General features: G+C 45.7%; 1 protein-coding gene across 2 annotated transcripts in view; it reads right to left on the bottom strand.

Moving 5' to 3' along the window:
* Positions 1–6,557: 6,557 nt before the first annotated feature.
* Positions 6,558–19,839, bottom strand: part of EMC4 (ER membrane protein complex subunit 4) — a 619,623-nt gene continuing 606,341 nt past the window's right edge. For both annotated transcript variants that reach the window (XM_069633780.1, XM_069633779.1), the window contains exons 6-7: positions 7,480–7,543; positions 6,558–7,338 (exon numbers count right to left, since the gene is read on the bottom strand). In XM_069633780.1, the coding sequence (XP_069489881.1) occupies positions 7,508–7,543 (36 nt within the window). In that variant the 3' untranslated portion in view covers positions 6,558–7,338; positions 7,480–7,507. The remainder of the gene's footprint in view (positions 7,339–7,479; positions 7,544–19,839) is intronic.

Raw genomic sequence — 19,839 nt, forward strand, 5'->3', positions numbered from 1 at the left:
GCCATTGTTTCGAAGTTGTCCAAAAATAAAATGTTCTTGCTGACTTTTGCAATTTATTTTCTGTTAATACATATTTCATTGTAAAGAATAAAATGATCAGCGTAAAACTTGATTGCTTCTCTACTACTTTGCTTCTTTGTGTTAACATTGATCAAATCAGCGTAACTTCAAATGGCCTTCAACTATACAGAATGTGGGCCAATAAAGCAAATGGGGGCTTGTACATCTATGCTTGCTGACAGGAGCATAAGGGTGGGATGGAACATCACATACTGTTCAGTATGAACTCTTTTGCAGTGCCTTGAAACTTCATCCTGGAGAACTCCTTGGTAGTGCTAAAAGAAGATATAAATCATAAGCTATACAGTATATATAATTTGAATCCGTTTTATGACACTCAACATTTTTAACTGGGGTGTATGTCTAGGCAAACAGCCTCACACTCTTGGGCCCCTATTATTATGTTATTTGGAATTTATATAGCGCTCTATATCATTGGTGTGACCTCCAAGTGCTGGTAGGTTGAACGCCCTCTGGGACCAGAGTCCAGGTCAGTTGAGTGAGTAAGTGTCGTAGGGTGCATGGGTGCACCAGTTATGTGTGGAGCTGATGTAATTGCCCGATGGTAGCTGCATCCTAGCATTAGGTGTGGTGTTGATGATATCAGTTGAATGTGTGCAGTCTGGTGGGTGGACACCCAGACTGGGTTCTGGCTGCGTTAGGCCTGTAAGACGCTTATGTGTGCAGCTAGGCCGTTTAGTCATGGGATATAGCTGCGTTTTATTAGAGTGATGAGGTGTTTGTGGGGTAGTGGTCGTATTTGAGCAGCTAGGCCGAATTGATCGAGGGGTATAGGTGCACTCTAATTGTGCGATGGTGTAGAGTAGAGAGTAAGCATACTGATATGATGTTTCATGCAAACAGCGCCTAAGCGCAATGCGCTTCAAAGGCGTTCAATGACAAGGAAGGGAAAGAGGGAAAAAGCAAATACACTCCCCACAGGGCATGAACAGCACAAATGTGAAGATTAGCTACTGCACTCGGTCTAGAGACACCTAGACAGTGCAGGTGCTAGGGCACAGACAGGAGGGCATGCCTGGGAACTGTAAACGAGGACGGGAGGGGTTGGGTACACAGCAGCATCGCAGGGGACCAGGGGTAGAGGCAAACGGCAACAACCTGCAGGGGGCCAGAGGCTACAGAGAGACATCACGGAACCAGAAGGGCTGGGGGTATACAGCGACATCAAGGGTGACCAGAGGGGGCTGGGGGCACCCAGCGACAATATGAGACACGAGAGGGGCATGGGGTAGATGGCGATATCTTCGGTGACCAGGCGAGAAGCTGGGAGCATCACACTGGACCAGAGGTTGTTGGAGGGGCAGTGACGAGATGCGAACCAGGGGGTCTGGGCACACAGTGACGACGAGGGAAATAAGGGCGGGGGTACACAGCGACAACTGGCGGATAGTAGGCCAAGAAACTCATATTAGTTAAGACTAGTGATCTGACCAATCATGGAGGAAGCAGGTGGGGGAGGCAGGGAGAGGGATTCACTGAGGCACGGAGCACAGATTAATACAATTGAATGGAAAAAACATGCTCGGAGGAGATTTTAGATGCTTTACACTCACCTCGCTTTCACGAAGCGATTATTACCCAAAGCAAAGACATTGGGTAATACTTTTATTTCCGCTGTGTTGCAACTAACAAACGATCCACGACTATTCGCAGATAAGCCTACCACTCCGTCCATGTTACCAAAATTGAACAAGGTTTAGAATTTGCTTATGTTTCCAATCTGTTCAGATCCCTTATGGTGCACTAGGGGTTGTTTGATGGTTTAGAAACCGATATTCATCCCTGCACCACTGGTGCACCAGAAGTTGATTTGTCATACTGTGCCTCATATCCCAAACAAAACGGCTTTCCTAATTGGCTAATAGTCACCAAAGAGCTATAAACCCAATCAGAGGGGTTGGATAGCCAACTATGATTCTATGAAGGTCACTTGCCTCGGGCACGAATACAGTTGTGTTCTGCTGAGAGCAGCTAATGATTGTCAGGTAAGGAGTGCTTCAGTCGGAAAGGGTTTCTAGTACAGAGGCAGTCAGGCACATACGATGTGGCCTTGAGGGATGCAAGGATGGCAGTGAGTGTCTCCAATTGTCCAGATAGCTGCGGTTTTGCGAGATGGGATGTGTAGTGTGCAGTCAGTTGTAGCATTGGTTTCAGCAGGTGTGTAATTGTTTCAGTGAGGGGAGGCGGGACAGGACTTCTCGTTAATGGTGTGATAATTGCACGAGAGGGAAACCGCACTTCACCTGGTGTGTGATACTTAGCAACACTTTATGCGCCAGGTTCCCATCCAGTCCCCAGGCGGTGTTTGAACACGAATCCAGAGAACCCACAACCAGCCCTCTGCAAGAATGTTTTATATGTTACACATACCCTGCTTCCAGTACTCCCAGGGCGTTGAGTAGGGTAAGAAAGTAAGGGGGTGGGGGCTCATCTTGCATGGTGTCTATGGTCTAATACCTGATGGGGGTGCCTACCTACGCACATTTTTAAAATGGTGTGGCTTGCTAACTAAGTGCATATCACAACCCAGTCTGCTTGCTACATTCCTTAAAGTATTAGAAATCAATGCTCAATATCATTACTTATTGGACCCTCACAAAAGGGTAGTTTTAGTAGCAGGTTCATTAGCATCCCATTACGTAGGTTGGGCAAGACTAACCCTTCAAAGGCACTACTCATCTTCTCTGTTGGGCCCTGAAAGGGAGGCCCAGGCAATTCAAGCACTTTCATCTGCAGCACCTAAGCAGCTAGTTTTGTTTGCAAAGAGCCTCTCCCTCCATCCAGTGCCTTATGAGTGGGAAAGCAGCCGGAGCCAGCCTTGAAGGGACAAGCGTAGAGGAGAGCAACAGGGGGATAGCAGGAGCCTTGAAGGGGCAAGCATACAGGAGAGCAATAGGGGGACAGCAGGAGCCTTGAAGGGGCAAGCGTAGATGAGAGCAACAGGGGGACAGCATGAGCCTTGAAGGGGCAAGCGTAGAGGAGAGCAACGGGGACAGCAGGAGCCTTGAAGGGGCAAGCGTAGAGGAGAAGAACAGGGGGATAGCAGGAGCACCAGTGGAGCCTCACAAGGACCCCGACAAGTGCAACCCTGACGAGTGCAACAGGTGAGGCCCCTCCATTAAAGTGAACACACAGAGGAAGATACTGTAGGACATAGCAAGGGAGGGAGGAGGCTCTGGGCCACAGACCAGTCAGCTATACCCAGAGGACTACCTCACAACCCCCACCACACCACCCATCCAAGGGAACATTGAGGACAGGAAGGGCCAAGGCACTGCACCTTGTCGGCCCCGGCAAGATCCGATAAAGGGTCCAACGAGAGTGACCCCAGACACCCCGGTTCCCCAGAGCAGGATAAAGGAGCGAAGGTGGAGCTTCCAGGGGGGTCAGGCACTCCTATCCAGACAAACCGTGGCAACCACAGGAGATGAAGCCTCTAATATCAAGAGGGACACAGCTGATAACCCAGGCGGGGGAGCGGGGGTTGCTGGGAGACATTGCCCCATAAAAGCGGGGGAAGTAAAGGACTGGGGACCCTGCAGACTGGGTCCAGGAGAGAGAGATAACCTGCCAGGTATAGCCCCCTGGACCTCCACAAGGAGAGAATCCCCAAATAGCTCCAGAACAGAGGTCCCACAAAAGGAGGCCCAGGGGAGAAGGAGGGAGACCGACCAGCACCTCATCGCCACAAGACCGGACCTCGAAGACATTACATAGAGGGGTCTCTTCCGCCCCCCCCATGAGGCTCGTGGGGTCTGAGAGGCCCAGAACCAGAATAAAAGCACCAGGGAGGCTAAACTTTAAGGCAAAATGAAAGCCTGGGGAGGGCAACCACCACAATAGTTAACACCACAGGGGGGGGGCGGGGGGGGGGGCTCTTCGAGTTGAAAATAGGCCCGGACAAGCCTGCAGGTTGTACAGCTGGGGAAAGGAAAGGACTCCATACTTTTTTTAAAAACATTTTTTATTGTGTTTGGTTTAAATTTACCTTTACAAAACAATCATCACATTACTAGTAAACATGTGTAAACTAAGCAAAAACAGCCTTAATACTCTAAAAGAATAATTAAAGGACTCCATACCCGCGAATCCACAGCGGATTCGCCGCCAGATTTTGCTATCACTACCTAAATGATGCAACATAGGGTTAAAAATGATGAGGCACAGCTCCAGTTGCCTGGGAAGGACGGCGCCAAGCCATCATAGGGTTAAGTTGGCACAATTCCTTACAGGCGGCTTTGCAGGGCAGCAGAAAATGCCATTTTACGTGCCGTCAGATTTTGCTTAGGCTGTCGTCAGAACTTGCTTAGGATGCCATCAGATTTTGCTTAGGCTGCCCAAATGATGCAACATAGGGTTTAAAAGGCTGAGGCACAGCTCCAGTTGCCCAGGAACGGCTTTGGAGGGCAGCAGAAAATGACATTTTATGTGCCGTCAGAATTTGCTTAGGCTGCTGTCTGATTTTGCAATCGCACCATAAATTATGTAACATAGGGTACAAAATTGCCACCATGAGGTTAATGTTGCACTGCCCTGCACAACATAGGGTTAAAATAGATATGTCCTGTGGAAACATAGGGTTAATGTAGCACTACCCCTGCCCCGTAGACCAGAAAGCATTTTCTGACGGCAGAAAGCATTTTCGAACGGGTTAATGCTATGCTGCACTGCCCTGCACAACATACGGTTAAAATAGATAAAATGCCCTGTGGAAACATAGCGTTAATAGGGTTAATGTAGCACTGCCCCTGCCCCGTAGACCAGAAAGCATTTTCTGATGGGTTAATGCTATGCTGCACTGCCCTGCACAACATAGGGTTAAAATAGATAATATGCCCTGTGGAAACATAGGGTTAATGTAGTGCTGCCCCTGCCCGTGCCCCTGCTCCGTAGACCAGAAAGCATTTTCTGACGGCAGAAAGCATTTTCTAACGGTTAATGCCATGCTGCACTGCCCTCCACAACATAGGGTTAAAATAGATAATATGTCCTGTGGAAACATAGGGTTAATAGGATTAATGTAGCACTGCCCCTGCCCCCGCTGCCCCGTAGACCAGAAAGCATTTTCTGACAGGTAAGCAAAATCCAACGTTACATGTACCGTCGGATTTTGCTTTGCCATTGAAATTCACTCATGCGCAGTAGCACCCTAAGCATTTTTCGACGCTGAGCAGATTTCGACGTTACACCGGCAAACTACGAGTTCTGCGAGAGGGTGCCTTTCAGCCCGCCAGGTCTAACCTGGCAGGCGGCACGGCACCCGCTCGCAGACCTTGACGGATGTACCAGCACCATTCATGATTGGTGCCAGTGCATCCATCCTCCCCATTCCCATTGAGGCCAGTGGGACTCGAATGGGGAGTAATATTGTCCAGCGCCCGACAACGGGCAATTACTGGGACCGACAGGGCTGTAATGTCCCGGTAAGTCCCCATTGCCGGGCGTGAAAAAAAAAATTACTCCGGCGGCAGCCATGCCGTTTTTACTGCCACGGCTACCGCCAGACTCATAATGAGGCCCATAGAATTTCAGGGTTTAATACAGCACTCTCACCCTTCCAAGATAAGTCTGGCTGCTCTGTCTCTGAACCAAATGTTCTCAAGTAGAACAGGCTTGTACTAAGAGTGGAGTTTGTACTGCTTCAGATATGGTTTTATGAAGCCCTAATTTGGACTTTGGAAAACTGTACTAACAGTTTGCACCCGAGCGTCCTCTGGCGGGGCATGCGCCGTAAGGATGGCTGGGACAGTGCTTCATGAGGCTCCTAAGTGCACAGGAGCAGTCCACTCAGCCGCCAAGTTTGGATCTTGTCAGTCCATACCAGCTGACACAATGGAACATTATTCTCCAGCGGAAGCGTGCCAGGAGGCTTAACACCCTTCTCCTGGTGGAAGTGGACATCGGAAATTGTCAGATGGATGCACTACTTGCAAGGAACTGGAAATAGAGGAAGGGCTCGGGTGGAGTACAAAAGTGCCCATTGTTTGGACAGGGGCAGGAAAGGTAAATCAGTGAGATGTGTTCAGGATGGAGTCGGACCACAGGGATATTATAGGGGCAGGTGAGTTGGAGTGCCAGCTGGGTTGTCTCGGGTGGTTGGGCATGAAGGGATATTGTCTGTTGACTTGCAAGTCTAATAAATGGGGCCCGATTTGTCCAGTCTATGCAAAGGTTCTTAGCAGGTTTTTCCCTTTACTTCGATAAAACCATTCATGGGCCGACAAACCACAAAGGGCCACACACTAGAGTGCTACTATGGGGCTCAGTCTCACAGGATGTTTGTAATAATTGACCTTAAATGGCATGCAAGGAAGGGGTATGGGGAGGTAATCTTCCCAACAGCCACTAGGAAAGAAAAAGCATATCAGTTAATCAAGGCAGAGGGAGAGTGCAGCCCTAGCTCCAAAGAACATTAAGTTTAGCAGGAGAATTTAACATAAGGAACGCATAACATTACTAGACTCCACACACTACACTTGGTGTTTAAACATTTAATTTGATCTACATTAAGACAGTGATTTGCCAAGAAACACTTTTGTTCTACTGTCCAAAGCTAGAATTAGAATCTAGGTCTCCAGATCAGAAACTTTGTCACTAGATTAAACCACATCTCCCCTATGTCCATGTGTTTACCTAGCTTAGGTCCGGCTAGAGTTTGATATGCTGCTTTCCATTTGTATTAGCTTAATCCATAGCAACCACCTACTGTTTAGTGTAATCAATTACTATGCTACAGTGCAACCTTTATTATACTATCAACAGCTCTCGCATACATTAAATATTTCTTGAAAAACCAATAGGTTAGTATTGCCTTTTTTTTCAGTCCACCACTGTTGGAAGCAACATTAAACACAATAGTAAGGTTTTTTAAATAGGACAGTCGGAGTAAAAGTTGATTGTGAGGAGTTGTGGCTCATTTAGGATGACACAGGCCCCTTCTACACATGTCCAGGTGACGGCAAATTCATTTACTGTCCAGTGCGCACCATACTTTCAGAATTGACTAGAAGTCCTTCCCATCAGGCCTCTTACTTCATGTGCCTCGCTGCCTCCAATCTACCTGCTCAAAAGTTCTTGAAACCAATGTACCTGGGGAAAAAACAAAATGAAAACACAGGATAGGACAAACAATAGGTAAAATTGTAACCATTCTTCACTTTTGCATGTTATGTTGCAGAGCAGTTGGGAACTGAAGGGGGTGGTGGGCGAGGTGGTGTCCAAATCTCAACCAGTCATTCTTCGAGCGCATGAAGCAACCTGAAACACACAGACAGAAAACAGCAAATTAAAACATAAGTCTCGTTGTGGACTATAGGATTAGGCTAATTTGGGGAGGCGGACAGTTTTTGGTTAGAAAAGTGCAGGAAACAAAGAAAGAAACAATTTGGTAAAAATGACCTGTTGTGCAAACTGATCTTCCTTCTTTTCAGAGGATTATTCCCCCACCGCTGTACTCCATTCGCTGAAATGAGAAAACATGCACACAAGTTAAATAAAATATTCCCCTTTAGAGAAGGTCCAAATGCTCAATAGGAACTGGGGAAAGGCAGTACCTGCGGTTAGGTGCATTGTACATGAAGGGGCTCCTACTTTTCTAAATCGTCTGCCTATTGCCAAATCAAGCAACCACAGCCACTAAACCTTTAGCAGTGTCTATCCATCTTCCTTGCACACTGGGATGAACAATAGAAAGGACAAGTATTTCAACCTTAGTTCACCATGAGGACCTCAATTTCATTAATAAAAAGTGAGCACTTCTGCCTAGGTGTGAGATCTTTGAATATTTAAAAGGTAAAGATTATTAAAAATCGTTTTAAAAAAGTACAATATTTTGAAAGTGTGGCTAATGTTTATTTTTTCATTGACCACGTATGAGCTGCAAAGTAAGTCTGCTGTAGCCTCCCATGCTGTTTTGCACCAAGTCCCACCACAGGCTAAAGTTAACCAATTCATTTTTTGACGCTCTGCCATCTACCACCTCGAAAGGAACCACCCAAGTTAAGATCACGGGATTAATGCAGACTAACAGATACTCAGACGTCACCCACTGAAAGAGAAAGACTAAGTCTAGTAATGTAAATCCCCTTGGTCATAGATGAGAGTGCCTGCCTCCCCCCAACCTTGTACAGAGAGGACTCACCACACCCTCAAGTAGCCCAGCCTCAAGTAGGAATGTACTATTTTGTCACTGTTGTTCAACACCTTTTCCGACTCAGCCGACTTATTGGCTAGATCTCACTATTTTTTTTAAATTATGAGATGACATTTCCTGTAGCCTCTTCTTATGCCTATTATCCCTCTCCTGCACCTCTCACGTCACCTAAGACTCAGGAACACCGGAATGACACTTGACACTTCTCAACCAACAATTTTTGCTCTAAATTGTGGGTTAAATTCTGTGGTGAAATTATATGAAAACATTCACCAAGAACTTTGGGATCAAAAAATGATTTTCCTTACAACTACAGATAAGTTGGAACAATACATCTGTGAGAGACAAAGAGCAAATCATGGCCTTTACAGGCTCCTATGAAACTAACAGCTCAGGCTCCAATGTTAATCTTCAGTATGCATGCCAGCCAAAGGAGCAAAAAAATTGAAAATAATCTATACATTCGATACATGAGCACGAGGGAAATGGTGCGTCCATTTCAGTTATCAAGGTCTCACCGTTATTCTTACAGAACAAAATTACCAAAACAGAAGATTCCCAGTGGAAAGAGGTAACAAAAAAAAAATATATATATTAATAAAAAAAAGTCAAACCACCAAAAATATCTCTCCAGTAAAACACAGGATTCTGGAAATTACTGTGCAAATTAGAACTCTCTATTATGGAAATAAATCCAGCTCACCACCAGTGGAACAAAGATTAAATCCTGAGCTGCCAGGCAGTTGAAAACCGGTCACTAACTTAAAGAAAAACAAGCAATTAAAGTTGGCAGATATTTGGAATAAAGTCTATGTTCCCAGTAGCGTCTCAGCAAACAGAAACATACATTAGTTTCTCGAGAGTCCCTAAAAGGTGCCCCAAATTGCAATACATGGGTAGAGAACATATCAGATGAGGAGTTAAACCAGTCAGGCATTTCTACGCAAGAAGCAGAAAAGGATCTGCAATCATGGGAACTATCCTGCTCACTATCAGCATGAAACACTCAAGAAGGAACTGTATTGGTTACTAATACCTCACACTTTCGCACCCTAGAAGAAAAACGCTGATCAACCAGGAATATTTTAAACACCAAACTGCTTCAGTGCACAATAGCTGGACTCCTCATTTTTGCATTTTAGAAGACAAACGCAATTCGCTTTTTAAAAAAAGAACAGTAGTCCAAAGCCACACCAAGAGGCTTGCCCCATTTACCCATCATCTAAGCAGTGGGGCTGCAATGCATCTTTCAGGCTACCCCTTTGATTTAAAATCCTCACAACATCTTATTGCATGAAAAAACATTCCTGTGACAAATCTCAAAAGACATCGAATTGGTCCCATTTCCCAAGGAATATGGAACCGATTTGGTTCACATACATTTTGTTTCTAATCTAATTCTGTCCGTTATGGACCAAGCATTAGCCTTTGGTCAGTTCAGCTACAACATTTTTAGAATTAAAGAGGCTCTGGGTAATGCTTCCAAGGCATAGTCAATCATTTGCCCGGACAAGTCCACAGATCCTGGTATAGTTGGTTCTATAAAAATACACAAAACAATAAATCTGATCAACGTAATGTTTCTTTTATGGTCCAACCAAAACCAAATTCTACCGCGACTGGTCTTGGCTTGCATCTTCATTATTAAAATGGGCCTACTTCAGGGGTTCGCCTATGAAACTATTAATCGCCTCAATTAAAGATTATCTGCAGGAATACACGAGGAACCAGCTATTTAAAGATTGCAATGATGATTTTTCTCTGAGAACGCAATATTTTATGTTTCCAAGAAACCTGGTTCATTGAATGTCCTTTTTTGGAAGGATACACAATTTCTCACATTCCTATATGTAAACGGCGTCCATCTGGTGGTCTCCTACCACTATTCGATCAAACCTTATTAGTAAGGCTGTCCAACTGAGCTCTATCTGCAATGAAATATTAGCAGTAAATATTTCCTGTTATAACCATGATTCAGACGACATACAACATTTTTGCTTTTAAACGTTTATTGGAATCCAGCCAAAATCTCTCAAGGAAATCATTTTGGCTGTTTTGGACATGTTCCCACGGTTTGGAATGAGAGACCCCTGCACAAAATTATACTTGTTGGGGATCTGAATTCCAATTAAATATAGCAGATGAGGGTACTGAGATGCAACCTATGAGTAACAAAAGCGAGTCCAGAAGCTGGAATGCCCTGATGAATCTTTGGGACACAGAATAAATGGTAACATAGCCACAGACATACCCACTAAACATATGAAGAGGGAAACAGGCCTCCACGATTGACGATATTTTCACTTTTAGATTTTTTTCTGCACTGCTATTTAGACTTTAAGCTAGTGGAAGGTACCGTTGGTGATCACGCAATATTCCAAATTACTCCGGACTCAAATCTAGGACAGACCTACCTACCTCTTCTGGCTTCCTTTAAAATAAATTATACTTCCACTAAACTCAAATGCAATCCCAAGGTAGTCTATCGATTTAATACATTTAATAATTGACAATCTTATGGGCAATATCCTCAAAGTTAGGAACGTACAGTGAGCCTGAATCCTTTACTACTTTTTTTAAAAACTCCAATAATAGAGTTGGAGGAGAGGAATTCTAATACTTAAAATACAGAACTCTCATTCGCGTCCTCATAGCAACAATGAATTAGTTAACCTAAAATTAAATAAAAAATTATAAACGGTGAGGCAAAACAGACTTTGTCAAAGATCCGGTTTCAGAATAAAAAGTCAGAAAATAGAAAATTAAAACAAGAATATAAAAATGAGATTACATCTCAGATATGTTTTATTCCAACAAAACTAGAACACAGGCTAATAAAGAGATGTGTTTCTACGAAAGGATTCACACCATACATCGAAGTTCTCGGATAATCACAGAAAATCCAATATTGTACTAGAATGGATTAAATATTACAAGGAAATCTATTCTAATCCTGATAAATGTCTCCCCTTAAATCTACTAGATAATGACAAACTGGCCCCTTACTTTGGAACAGGAGGACATTGATACCTCAATTACTAAAGGGCACTCTGATTGCATTTGGCAAGGCAGTACCTCGTTAGGCTACACGAGGCTGCAGGAGACTGAAAGCAACATCAGCGACATCAGGAAAGCCCTGCAGTGCTTGGGCATTATTTAATCACTGACGAAGCACACATGTGCCTTTGCCCTCCCTGCAGAGCATTCGTTTTCATTGCCTAGCGCTCCAGTGCATGCAGAAGGGGTGAGGCCTGAATACAACTGTGTTTGGAGCATAATTGCAACTAGGTGCTTCTGACCTGGACCTCTAAAACATGGCAGCCCGACTCTACAAACACTGGAGTGCCCTGCTGCCATGTGCGGGCCACTGCTGATTGGCCTACCGCCACTACTTGTGGACCTATCGGGAGCCAGAACGCCATCCCCCGACTCAAGGACCATGAACAAAGGCCCCTGACTGTGCCTGTCTGAGCCTGGGCAGGCTCCTCCTTTTGCACCTGCAACAAATCACAGAACAGTCCCCAGGTAAGCAACCCGCTACCCCACAAACTTTGGGCCTCTGCAAATCTATGCACCCTGCTGAACACCAGTGAGTGATTGCTGATCATTGTCTGTCAACTAACAAACGACTGTTGAACCAAAGTGTGCCTACACCATTCTGCCCCCTTGCTTACATATTGTCACTTATTCCTTCTTTCATCACAAATTCAAAACCAGGTGTGTGTTTTTAACATCTTTGCACCCCTTTTTGCATTACATTTTGTCACTTTTTGCATCTCCCCTATCATGTCCAACTGCTACACTATCACATATCCTCCCACTCTCACAAAGTCTGGAAGAACTAGTTACTTTCGACTGGATGTTCCTCCAACGTATTCCTCATCTTTGACATGTAATGTCCAGCTTCGGCTAACTTTTTTTTAATTATTTTTTTTTTTAAATTTGGCAGAGGGTGCCCTGCATCAATGGCATCGAGTCGATGTCCCTCGAAGGCCTCCGCGATGTTATAAGTAGCATGCACAGTGCCCATTGGCCTCAGTTCTGTTTTTCCCCTCCTTGTGTTAGCAAAAATGCCCATAAACAAAGGCAGGACAGTACCCAGCTTTGTTGGAACGAAAGCTGTAATAACACAGGAAATTCTACAGAGGGGTAGGTTGGGAAGGCGATGAGGAATACGTTGGAGGAACATCCAGTCAAAGAACAAGTTACTTACCAACTGGTAACGTTCTTTCGATTGGATGTTCCTCCACCGTATTCCTCATTTTAGATGTATTCCATCCAGCTTTAGTGCTTCGGAAACATTTTTCGGCAGAGGGCGCCGTGCATCGATGTCGAGTCGATGGTCCCTCGAAGGCCTCTGTCCAGGGTGACGTCATCGGGTGTATAAGTAGCACGCGCGGCGCCCCTTGGCCGCAGTTCTGTTTTTCCCCCTTCATTATTGATTTTTTACTGTGTAGACTGTGCCGGCAGACAGGTATTTACCTTGCAAGAGTTGTAGTGGCAATAGCCCGGAAAAATCTACAGAGGGGAAGGATGGGAGGGCGATGAAGAATACGTTGGAGGAACATCCAATCGAAAGAAGGTAGTTCTTCGAGTGGATTGTGTCCTCCAACGTTATCCTCATCTTAGATAGACTCCCAAAGCAGTATGGACAATTCCTCTGGAGGAGGGGGTAGATTTTTCGATACTCTTAGATGGCTGAGTATAGTACTGCTTTACCAAAATTAAGCTCCTTAGACTGAGAAGCATCCAGGCTATAGAATTTTGAGAAAGTGTGCAGCGAGGACCAAGTTGCTGCTTCACAAATGGACCTTACAGGAACACCTCTTTATTAGGGCTGTTGAAGAGGCTATGCCTCTCGTGGAATGAGCCCTTAGACCTTCTGGTGGGTCTTTTTGTGCTAATCTGTAGCATTCTGAAATACAAAGCACAAAGCACAATCCAGCGTGATATTGTTTGCTTTGTCACTGACTGACCCAATTTCTTTCCTGTGTAGCCAATAAACAGTTGATTGTCCACTCTAAGCTTGGAAAGCCTAGAGATGTAAAAGCTTAAAGCTCTTTTCGGATCCAACCTGTGTAATCTTTCCTCCTCCTTACTAGGATGAGGTTGAGGATAGAATGCGGGCAAGACAATTCTCTGACTTAAATCAAAATCAGGTACCACTTTTGGTAAAAATGAGGGTTTAACCCTCAACACAACTCTGTCCTTATGGAACACAGTATAGGGTGGCCCAGAAGATGGTGCCTGCAATTCGCTCACTCTTCTTGCAGATGTTAAAGCAACTAGGAAAGCAGTTTCCCATGTCAATAATCTTAATGGACAAGTGTGTAAAGGCTCAAAAGGAGCAAACATTAAGAATTTTAGGACCAAATTGAGATCCCAAATTGGCACTTGAAATGGGTAAGGAGGAAACATTAGTGAGTCCTTTTAAGAATTGTACTATCAAAGGAATTTTGAAGTAGGAGCATTCTTCCGACGAGCGCTTGAAGATGAAAAGCGCCGCAAGATGACCTTTAATGGTTCCAACATTTATACCTCTATGTGCTAAGGTCAGGAGGAAGGACAGTTCTTCCAGAATAGAACACAGAAAGGGATCGACATTCTTTTCTCTGCACCAGTTGCAAAACTTTTTCCAACGGCAACGGTATAGAGATTTTGTTGCTGGCCTTCTTGCCGAAAGCAACACCTCCATGATGTCATCTGGAAGGTTCCAATCCTTGTATCTCAGCCTTTCAGATACCAAGCGTGAAGGTTGAGCGTTTTGACCTCTGGATGGAGAACCTGAGCCTCCATTTGAGAGAGAAGGTTTTCTCTCTGAGGAAAACGTACTGGGGGACAGATGGACATGTCTAGAAGGTCCGGGTACCACGTTCTCCTGGCCCAATCCGGGGCAATTAGGATCATGCGGCTCCCGAAGCGTCTCAGTTTCCTGATGACCTGAGGAATGACGGGAATCGGAGGGAACACGTACAAAAGTGGGCTCCTCTGGGAAATTCCCTTGAGCAATACCTTTCGCACTTCCAATTGATCCCGGTCGCAAATAGGTCCGCTTGAGGGGTTCCCCAAAGGGCAAAGATCTCTTGAATGACTTCCTGAGCCAGTTCCCATTCGTGGGACACCGTGCTCTGCCTGCTCAGAGCATCTGCCATCATATTCTCTTCCCCGGCTAGGTGAACTGCCGTTAAAGAGATTCCTTCTTGAATTGCCCAATACCAGAGTTGTATTGCCTCTCTGCACAGAGGTAGTGACCCTACACCACCTCTTGTTTAGATAATGCATGGCCACTGTGTTGTCCGTCATTATCAGGCTATTCTTTCCTCTGACAGATGGCAGGAAAGCTTTCAGCGCTAGTCTGATTGCTCTCAGTTCCAGAAGGTTGATGTGTAGTTTGGACTCCGATGGAGACCAACCACCGCTGATTGTCAGATCGTTGGCATGAGCTCCCCACCCCTTGAGTGAGGCGTCCGTCACTACTGTGATCTCCAGCCATGGTTGCAAAAAAAGCTCTCCCTTCAGGATATTCTCTGAACAAGTCTGCCATAGCAGATCTTGACGAACCTTGTTCGGAATCTGGAGAAGATCCGTCATTCGACCTGAGAACTGGAACCATTGAGTCTTTAGAGCCCATTGAATGGATCTCATTCTCAGACTCGCCTCTGGCACTAGAAAGATGCAGGATGCCATGAGGCCGAGAAACCTTAAGAAGTCATAGGCCTGAAAATTTTGGGCATTTTGGAATTTGGAAACCATCTGAAGAATGTCTTGCGCCCTCGACCTGGGAGGCGAGCTCTTTGCCAGGGATGTGTCTAATACAGATCCTATATATTGGAGCCGTTGAGAAGGTGTCATTTGTGACTTCTTGAAATTGAGGGAGAAGCCCAGTCTGTGGAGGAAGTGGCAGGTGACTTTCAGGTGATCTAGCGCCTGTTCGGCAGAACATGCTCTGATCAGCCAATCGTCCAGGTAGGGGTAGACGTGAATCCCCCCTCTCCTGAGGTGCGCTGCCACTACTACCATCAGTTTGGTGAAGACCCTCGGGCGGAGGTCAACCCGAATGGCAGGACTCGAAACTGATCGTATGAGTCGCCAACCACGAACCTCAGTTATTTTCTGTGCTTGAGATTAATCGGCACATGAAAATAAGCATCCTGAAGGTCCAATGACACCAACCAATCCTGATGTTGGAGGCCCTGAAGGATCTGAGAAAGAATGACCATCTTGAATTTGTCTTTCCTGAGGAACTTGTTCAAGTACCTCAAGTCCAAGATGCGTCTCAGTCATCCGTCTTTCTTGGGGATCAAAAAATACAGGGAATACCAACCCTTTTTCTTCTCCGTTACAGGCACTGGTTCTATAGCGCCTTTCTCCAGCAGGGTTAAGATTTCCTGCACAAGGAGCAGATCCGGAATACTCGAAGATTATTTCCCCGGTGACTTGGACTGAGGTTGCACTATAAAAGGAAGGCAGTAACCGTGGACTATAGTTTCCAGAGGACAAGCATCCGAAGTAATGGCCCATCATTCGTCGAGATGCTGAGACAGTCTGCCCCCCACTGTTGAATTGCGACGCAAGCCTTCAGAGCGGTTTTGAAGCGGCTGCTGCAGATGCCGATGGCAAGGAGGCTGCAGCTTGAGTTGGCTTGGCACCTCTACCTCGTCCACCATGAGGACATTGTTGTTGGTCTCTTTTACTGGCCATTCCACTCGTACTTCCAAATTAGTAGTAACGAAAAGCACGACCCCTCCAAGGTTGTCAGCTACGACAAAAAGGCTGAGGTTGCCTGACGGGGGCACCTAAAGACTTGGCTGCCGCCTTAGGGGTCTGCAATTTATCAAGGCTCTCGTCAGCCTTGCTGCCAAAAAGATGAGACCCGTCAAATGGTATGTTGAGAAGACGAGCCTGCACATCAGGTGCAAAACCTTGACTTACGCAACCACGCAAACCTGCGCATCATGGTGCTCGTAGCCATGGACCTGCTGACGGTATCTGCAGTATCCAACCCAGACTTAAGGGACTCACACATGGCTTCCTTGCCATCCTTAACAATAGCTAGGAAGCCGTTCTTTTTATCCCCTTCTGGAATATGCTCCTCCGCCATAGTTATGCACTACCACAGAGTGTACAAAAATGTTGCCAAGGCACAGATGGAGTTGGCTGACTTAAGTGCCATACTCCCTGCCGAAAATACCTTCTGCGCCCATCCATCCAAGTGCTTATCATCCTTATCAGGAGGGATGGTAGGGTATGCTGCCTTGTTCGAGGTAGCCATAGCTGCCTGAACCACCAGACTCTTGGGAGTGGGGTTTTGGGACAGGTAGCTGGGGTTACTACTGAAAGGGCAGTATTTTCTTGTAAGATTTGTCCACCGCCGGATTAGTCTCCAGGGTTTCCCAATTCCCGGCCACCCTTTTAGGAAGAGCCACATGGAAAGAGAACACAGGATCCGTAGGCGGACCTTGGTCCAAAATGTCGGTGAAATCATCCTGATCAAAATGCACTGGAGGTCTAGACCAGCCCAAATATTCCACCACTCTAGACATAAGTTGATGCTAGGAGGAGTCAGCATGCTCCCCTGGCTCTGGCTTGCCGAACACCAGCTCAGGAGGTGTGCCAATGCCACTTGCATTATGCAAAGTGTCACAGAGATCTTGCATTCTACTCTCCTCTGAAATGAGACATTCAGGCACATTAGGGGTCCAATAATGGAGACCAAAAGGGGCATCTTCCTCATCCGAACACTCCTCCACCTCAAAAATGGAAGAGAGGGACTTAAAAAAATAAATCCTTTTTTGGTAGAGGGCAAAAATTCTCAGGTGTGGAACTCAGAGGGTTCAAAACAGTCGAAGGCGTTGATTTGGACTTAGACATTGCCTTTTTTGGAGGGTCCACAGGTCCTGGGGGCAGAACGGACGAAATCAGTACAGACGGCATCGACTGCGATAATGGCGTCAAAAGCACCGAAGGCCTGACACGGGTCGATGACCCGATGGGCCCCATCAACGGTTTTGGCTTCGAAGGTGTCAACGACCTTGACCGTTCACCACGTCTCGAGTGATCCTTCCATATCTTGTCCGTTTGAGGCCTCGAGGGCCCTCGATGTGGATCCCGTCGTTTACTCGGGTTCGAGGGCGTGCGTGTTTCCGGCCGAGACCGCTCCTTGCCGGCTTCCACAGAAGGCGCGGACGGAGCCCTGCTCTGTTTGAAAGCTTCCCACTCTGCCAGTGTCGACTTTTTGGACGGGCAGGTCACCTCTCTGGGGTGCTGCATGGCAAAGAAGAGGAAGGCGACCGACGGTGCCTTTTACTCGAGCGCCTCGACAAGGACAAAGTGGCATGAACCACTACGAGACCTAGAACGCTTGGCCTTCTTCCGCTGAGGAAAGTCGCCTCTCGACTCATCGGTCGAAGGCCTAGCAGGCCGGGACTTATGGGGTTTGGACACCTTGTCTACCGGAAGCTTCCCCTTTCGTTCAATAAGGCACTCTTTGCACTCCAAACAGGGATGCTCTGCCCCGAAGCACCATAGGCAGACCTTGTGGAGATCTGTCAAGGACATCTCTGCCCCATAATCTCAGCACTTTTTGAAGCCAGATCGGGCGTAGTTGGAGCCGACGAAGAGACCATCTCGTACCGAGGAATCAAAGGTTTTCTTGACAAAAACTTGAATAATTCGCTCTCTTCACAGAACCGAGCATCGCGTTCCAGAAGCCCATGAAGGTCGGAAAAACGAAACCGAGAAACGGATGCTGCGCGCAACTATTTATACCACTGATGACGTAGACATCGAGACGGAGGCCTTCGAGGGACATCGACTCGACAGTCATCGACGCGCACCGCCCTCCACTGAAAAATAATTTCCGAAGCAGCAAGCTGGATATGGAAATATCCATGATAAGGAATACGTGGGAGGACACAATCCATTCGAAATATACTTTCACAAGTATGAGGCGTGCCGAGTTACTTGTAAACATCCAATGATGTCTCCCTCAACGGAGGCCTTCGAGGGACATCGACTTGACGCCATTGACGCAGGGTGCACTCTGTCGAAAAGCTAGACATCACATGTCAAAGATGAGGAATACGTTGGAGGACACAATCCATTCGAAACCCTTCTTAGACCTCTTGAACGTGGTGAACAGAAAGCTTAAGAGCTGGAAAAGGCTCAGACCTTTATGATTGAACACAGTTTACTTTATTACCAACATCCTTACACATTATATAGACTTTGTGTAGGGCAAGCATAGGTTTTGGACACAAATTTTTTATTTCAACTTACTGACATCGACTATCCTTGGTTTTCTTTAGGTAGGGAAATCCCACCTTACTAAAGGGCAAGTAAGGCCTTACACCATTTTGACAAAGAAAATAAAGCTTTTCATAGGAAGGTGAATCTGTGGTCTGTGTCATTCTCGTGATGCCTTCCCAGACCCTGCACAAAAACAGACAGCTAGAAGCACATTAGTTACAAAGAACCATTAAGAGGTCTGGAATTACTATGTTGTGGATAAACTTGTTAAGAACCATCCACAAAGAATGCTAACTAGAAAAGGCCTACTTGTTGCTGCATTACCATTGCACTGACACCACCAAACTCATTGTTCTTCATGTACAAGACCCAATGTTCTGCAGCAGAATAACTTACATTTCTTTCTTCTGACTTTCATCTTTGGCTCTCTGTTTTCCTGTGGTGTCTAGGGTCCCTCATCACTTGAGCTGCCTCTGGATTGAAGAGGAGTTGTCTACCTCCAGAGGGCAGGAAACTGACGAGATGTAGAACTTTCTCACTTATGCTTTCAGGTCTGTAACAGCGAGACATTGACTGATAATGGGACATCTGCAGAATTAGGGTTTCACACCTCTAGTGAAAAATACCCGTTACTATTCAGAGATAGCCAGTACCAAGACTTGTCTTCAGCCGAAAAAAGTTGAAATTTGAACACTGTAAGGGAGGCATGGCATCACAAGTATGACACAGACATTACACGTTTCAACACCTAGATTCTTGGGGTTTGGAGAAACTCCTACTTTGCCCTATAGCCATGACGGGAGTCGGCTCTACCATCACATAATAAAGAAAACACAGTCCTAGTCAGTCTTATTCAAATGAAGATGGCCTGTACTATCAAAAACGAATGCCTGCCCTATTTCTCATACAAAAAATGTGTACAGGTAAATATGTAAAAGAAAATCAGTGTTATAACAAAGGATCAAAGTGGTTGAGTCATGTAAGGAACTCATGGTGGCAACAGTAAAGTGACACAAGTGATCACAGTTCAAGGGTGTTTATTAAACTGTATAAATGGTTGAGAAAAACTATTAATCTAAACCTAAATTTAAGAAGGGAGCAAGCTACAACTATCAAATAATAATAAGGCAGTCCTACTGGTGTATTGTCAAATAAAAATGGGCCTTTTCTAAAAAAAAAAAATGATTGCCAATCCTTACAGCTAAGTTACAAAACAGTGTGGGATAATGTTCACAAGAAAAGAAAGAAGTGTTCACAAAATGATAAGTCAGGATAGTATAGCTGGAGTTTCCCTTCCACACATTTTTACCACGGGACAAGGTGGGACATCGGAGCACTGCACACCTCTGGGCTTCTCC

This window comes from Ambystoma mexicanum, chromosome 13, assembly GCF_040938575.1.
Source record: "Ambystoma mexicanum isolate Mex_15411 chromosome 13, UKY_AmexF1_1, whole genome shotgun sequence".
In the NCBI taxonomy this organism is placed as follows: domain Eukaryota; kingdom Metazoa; phylum Chordata; class Amphibia; order Caudata; family Ambystomatidae; genus Ambystoma; species Ambystoma mexicanum.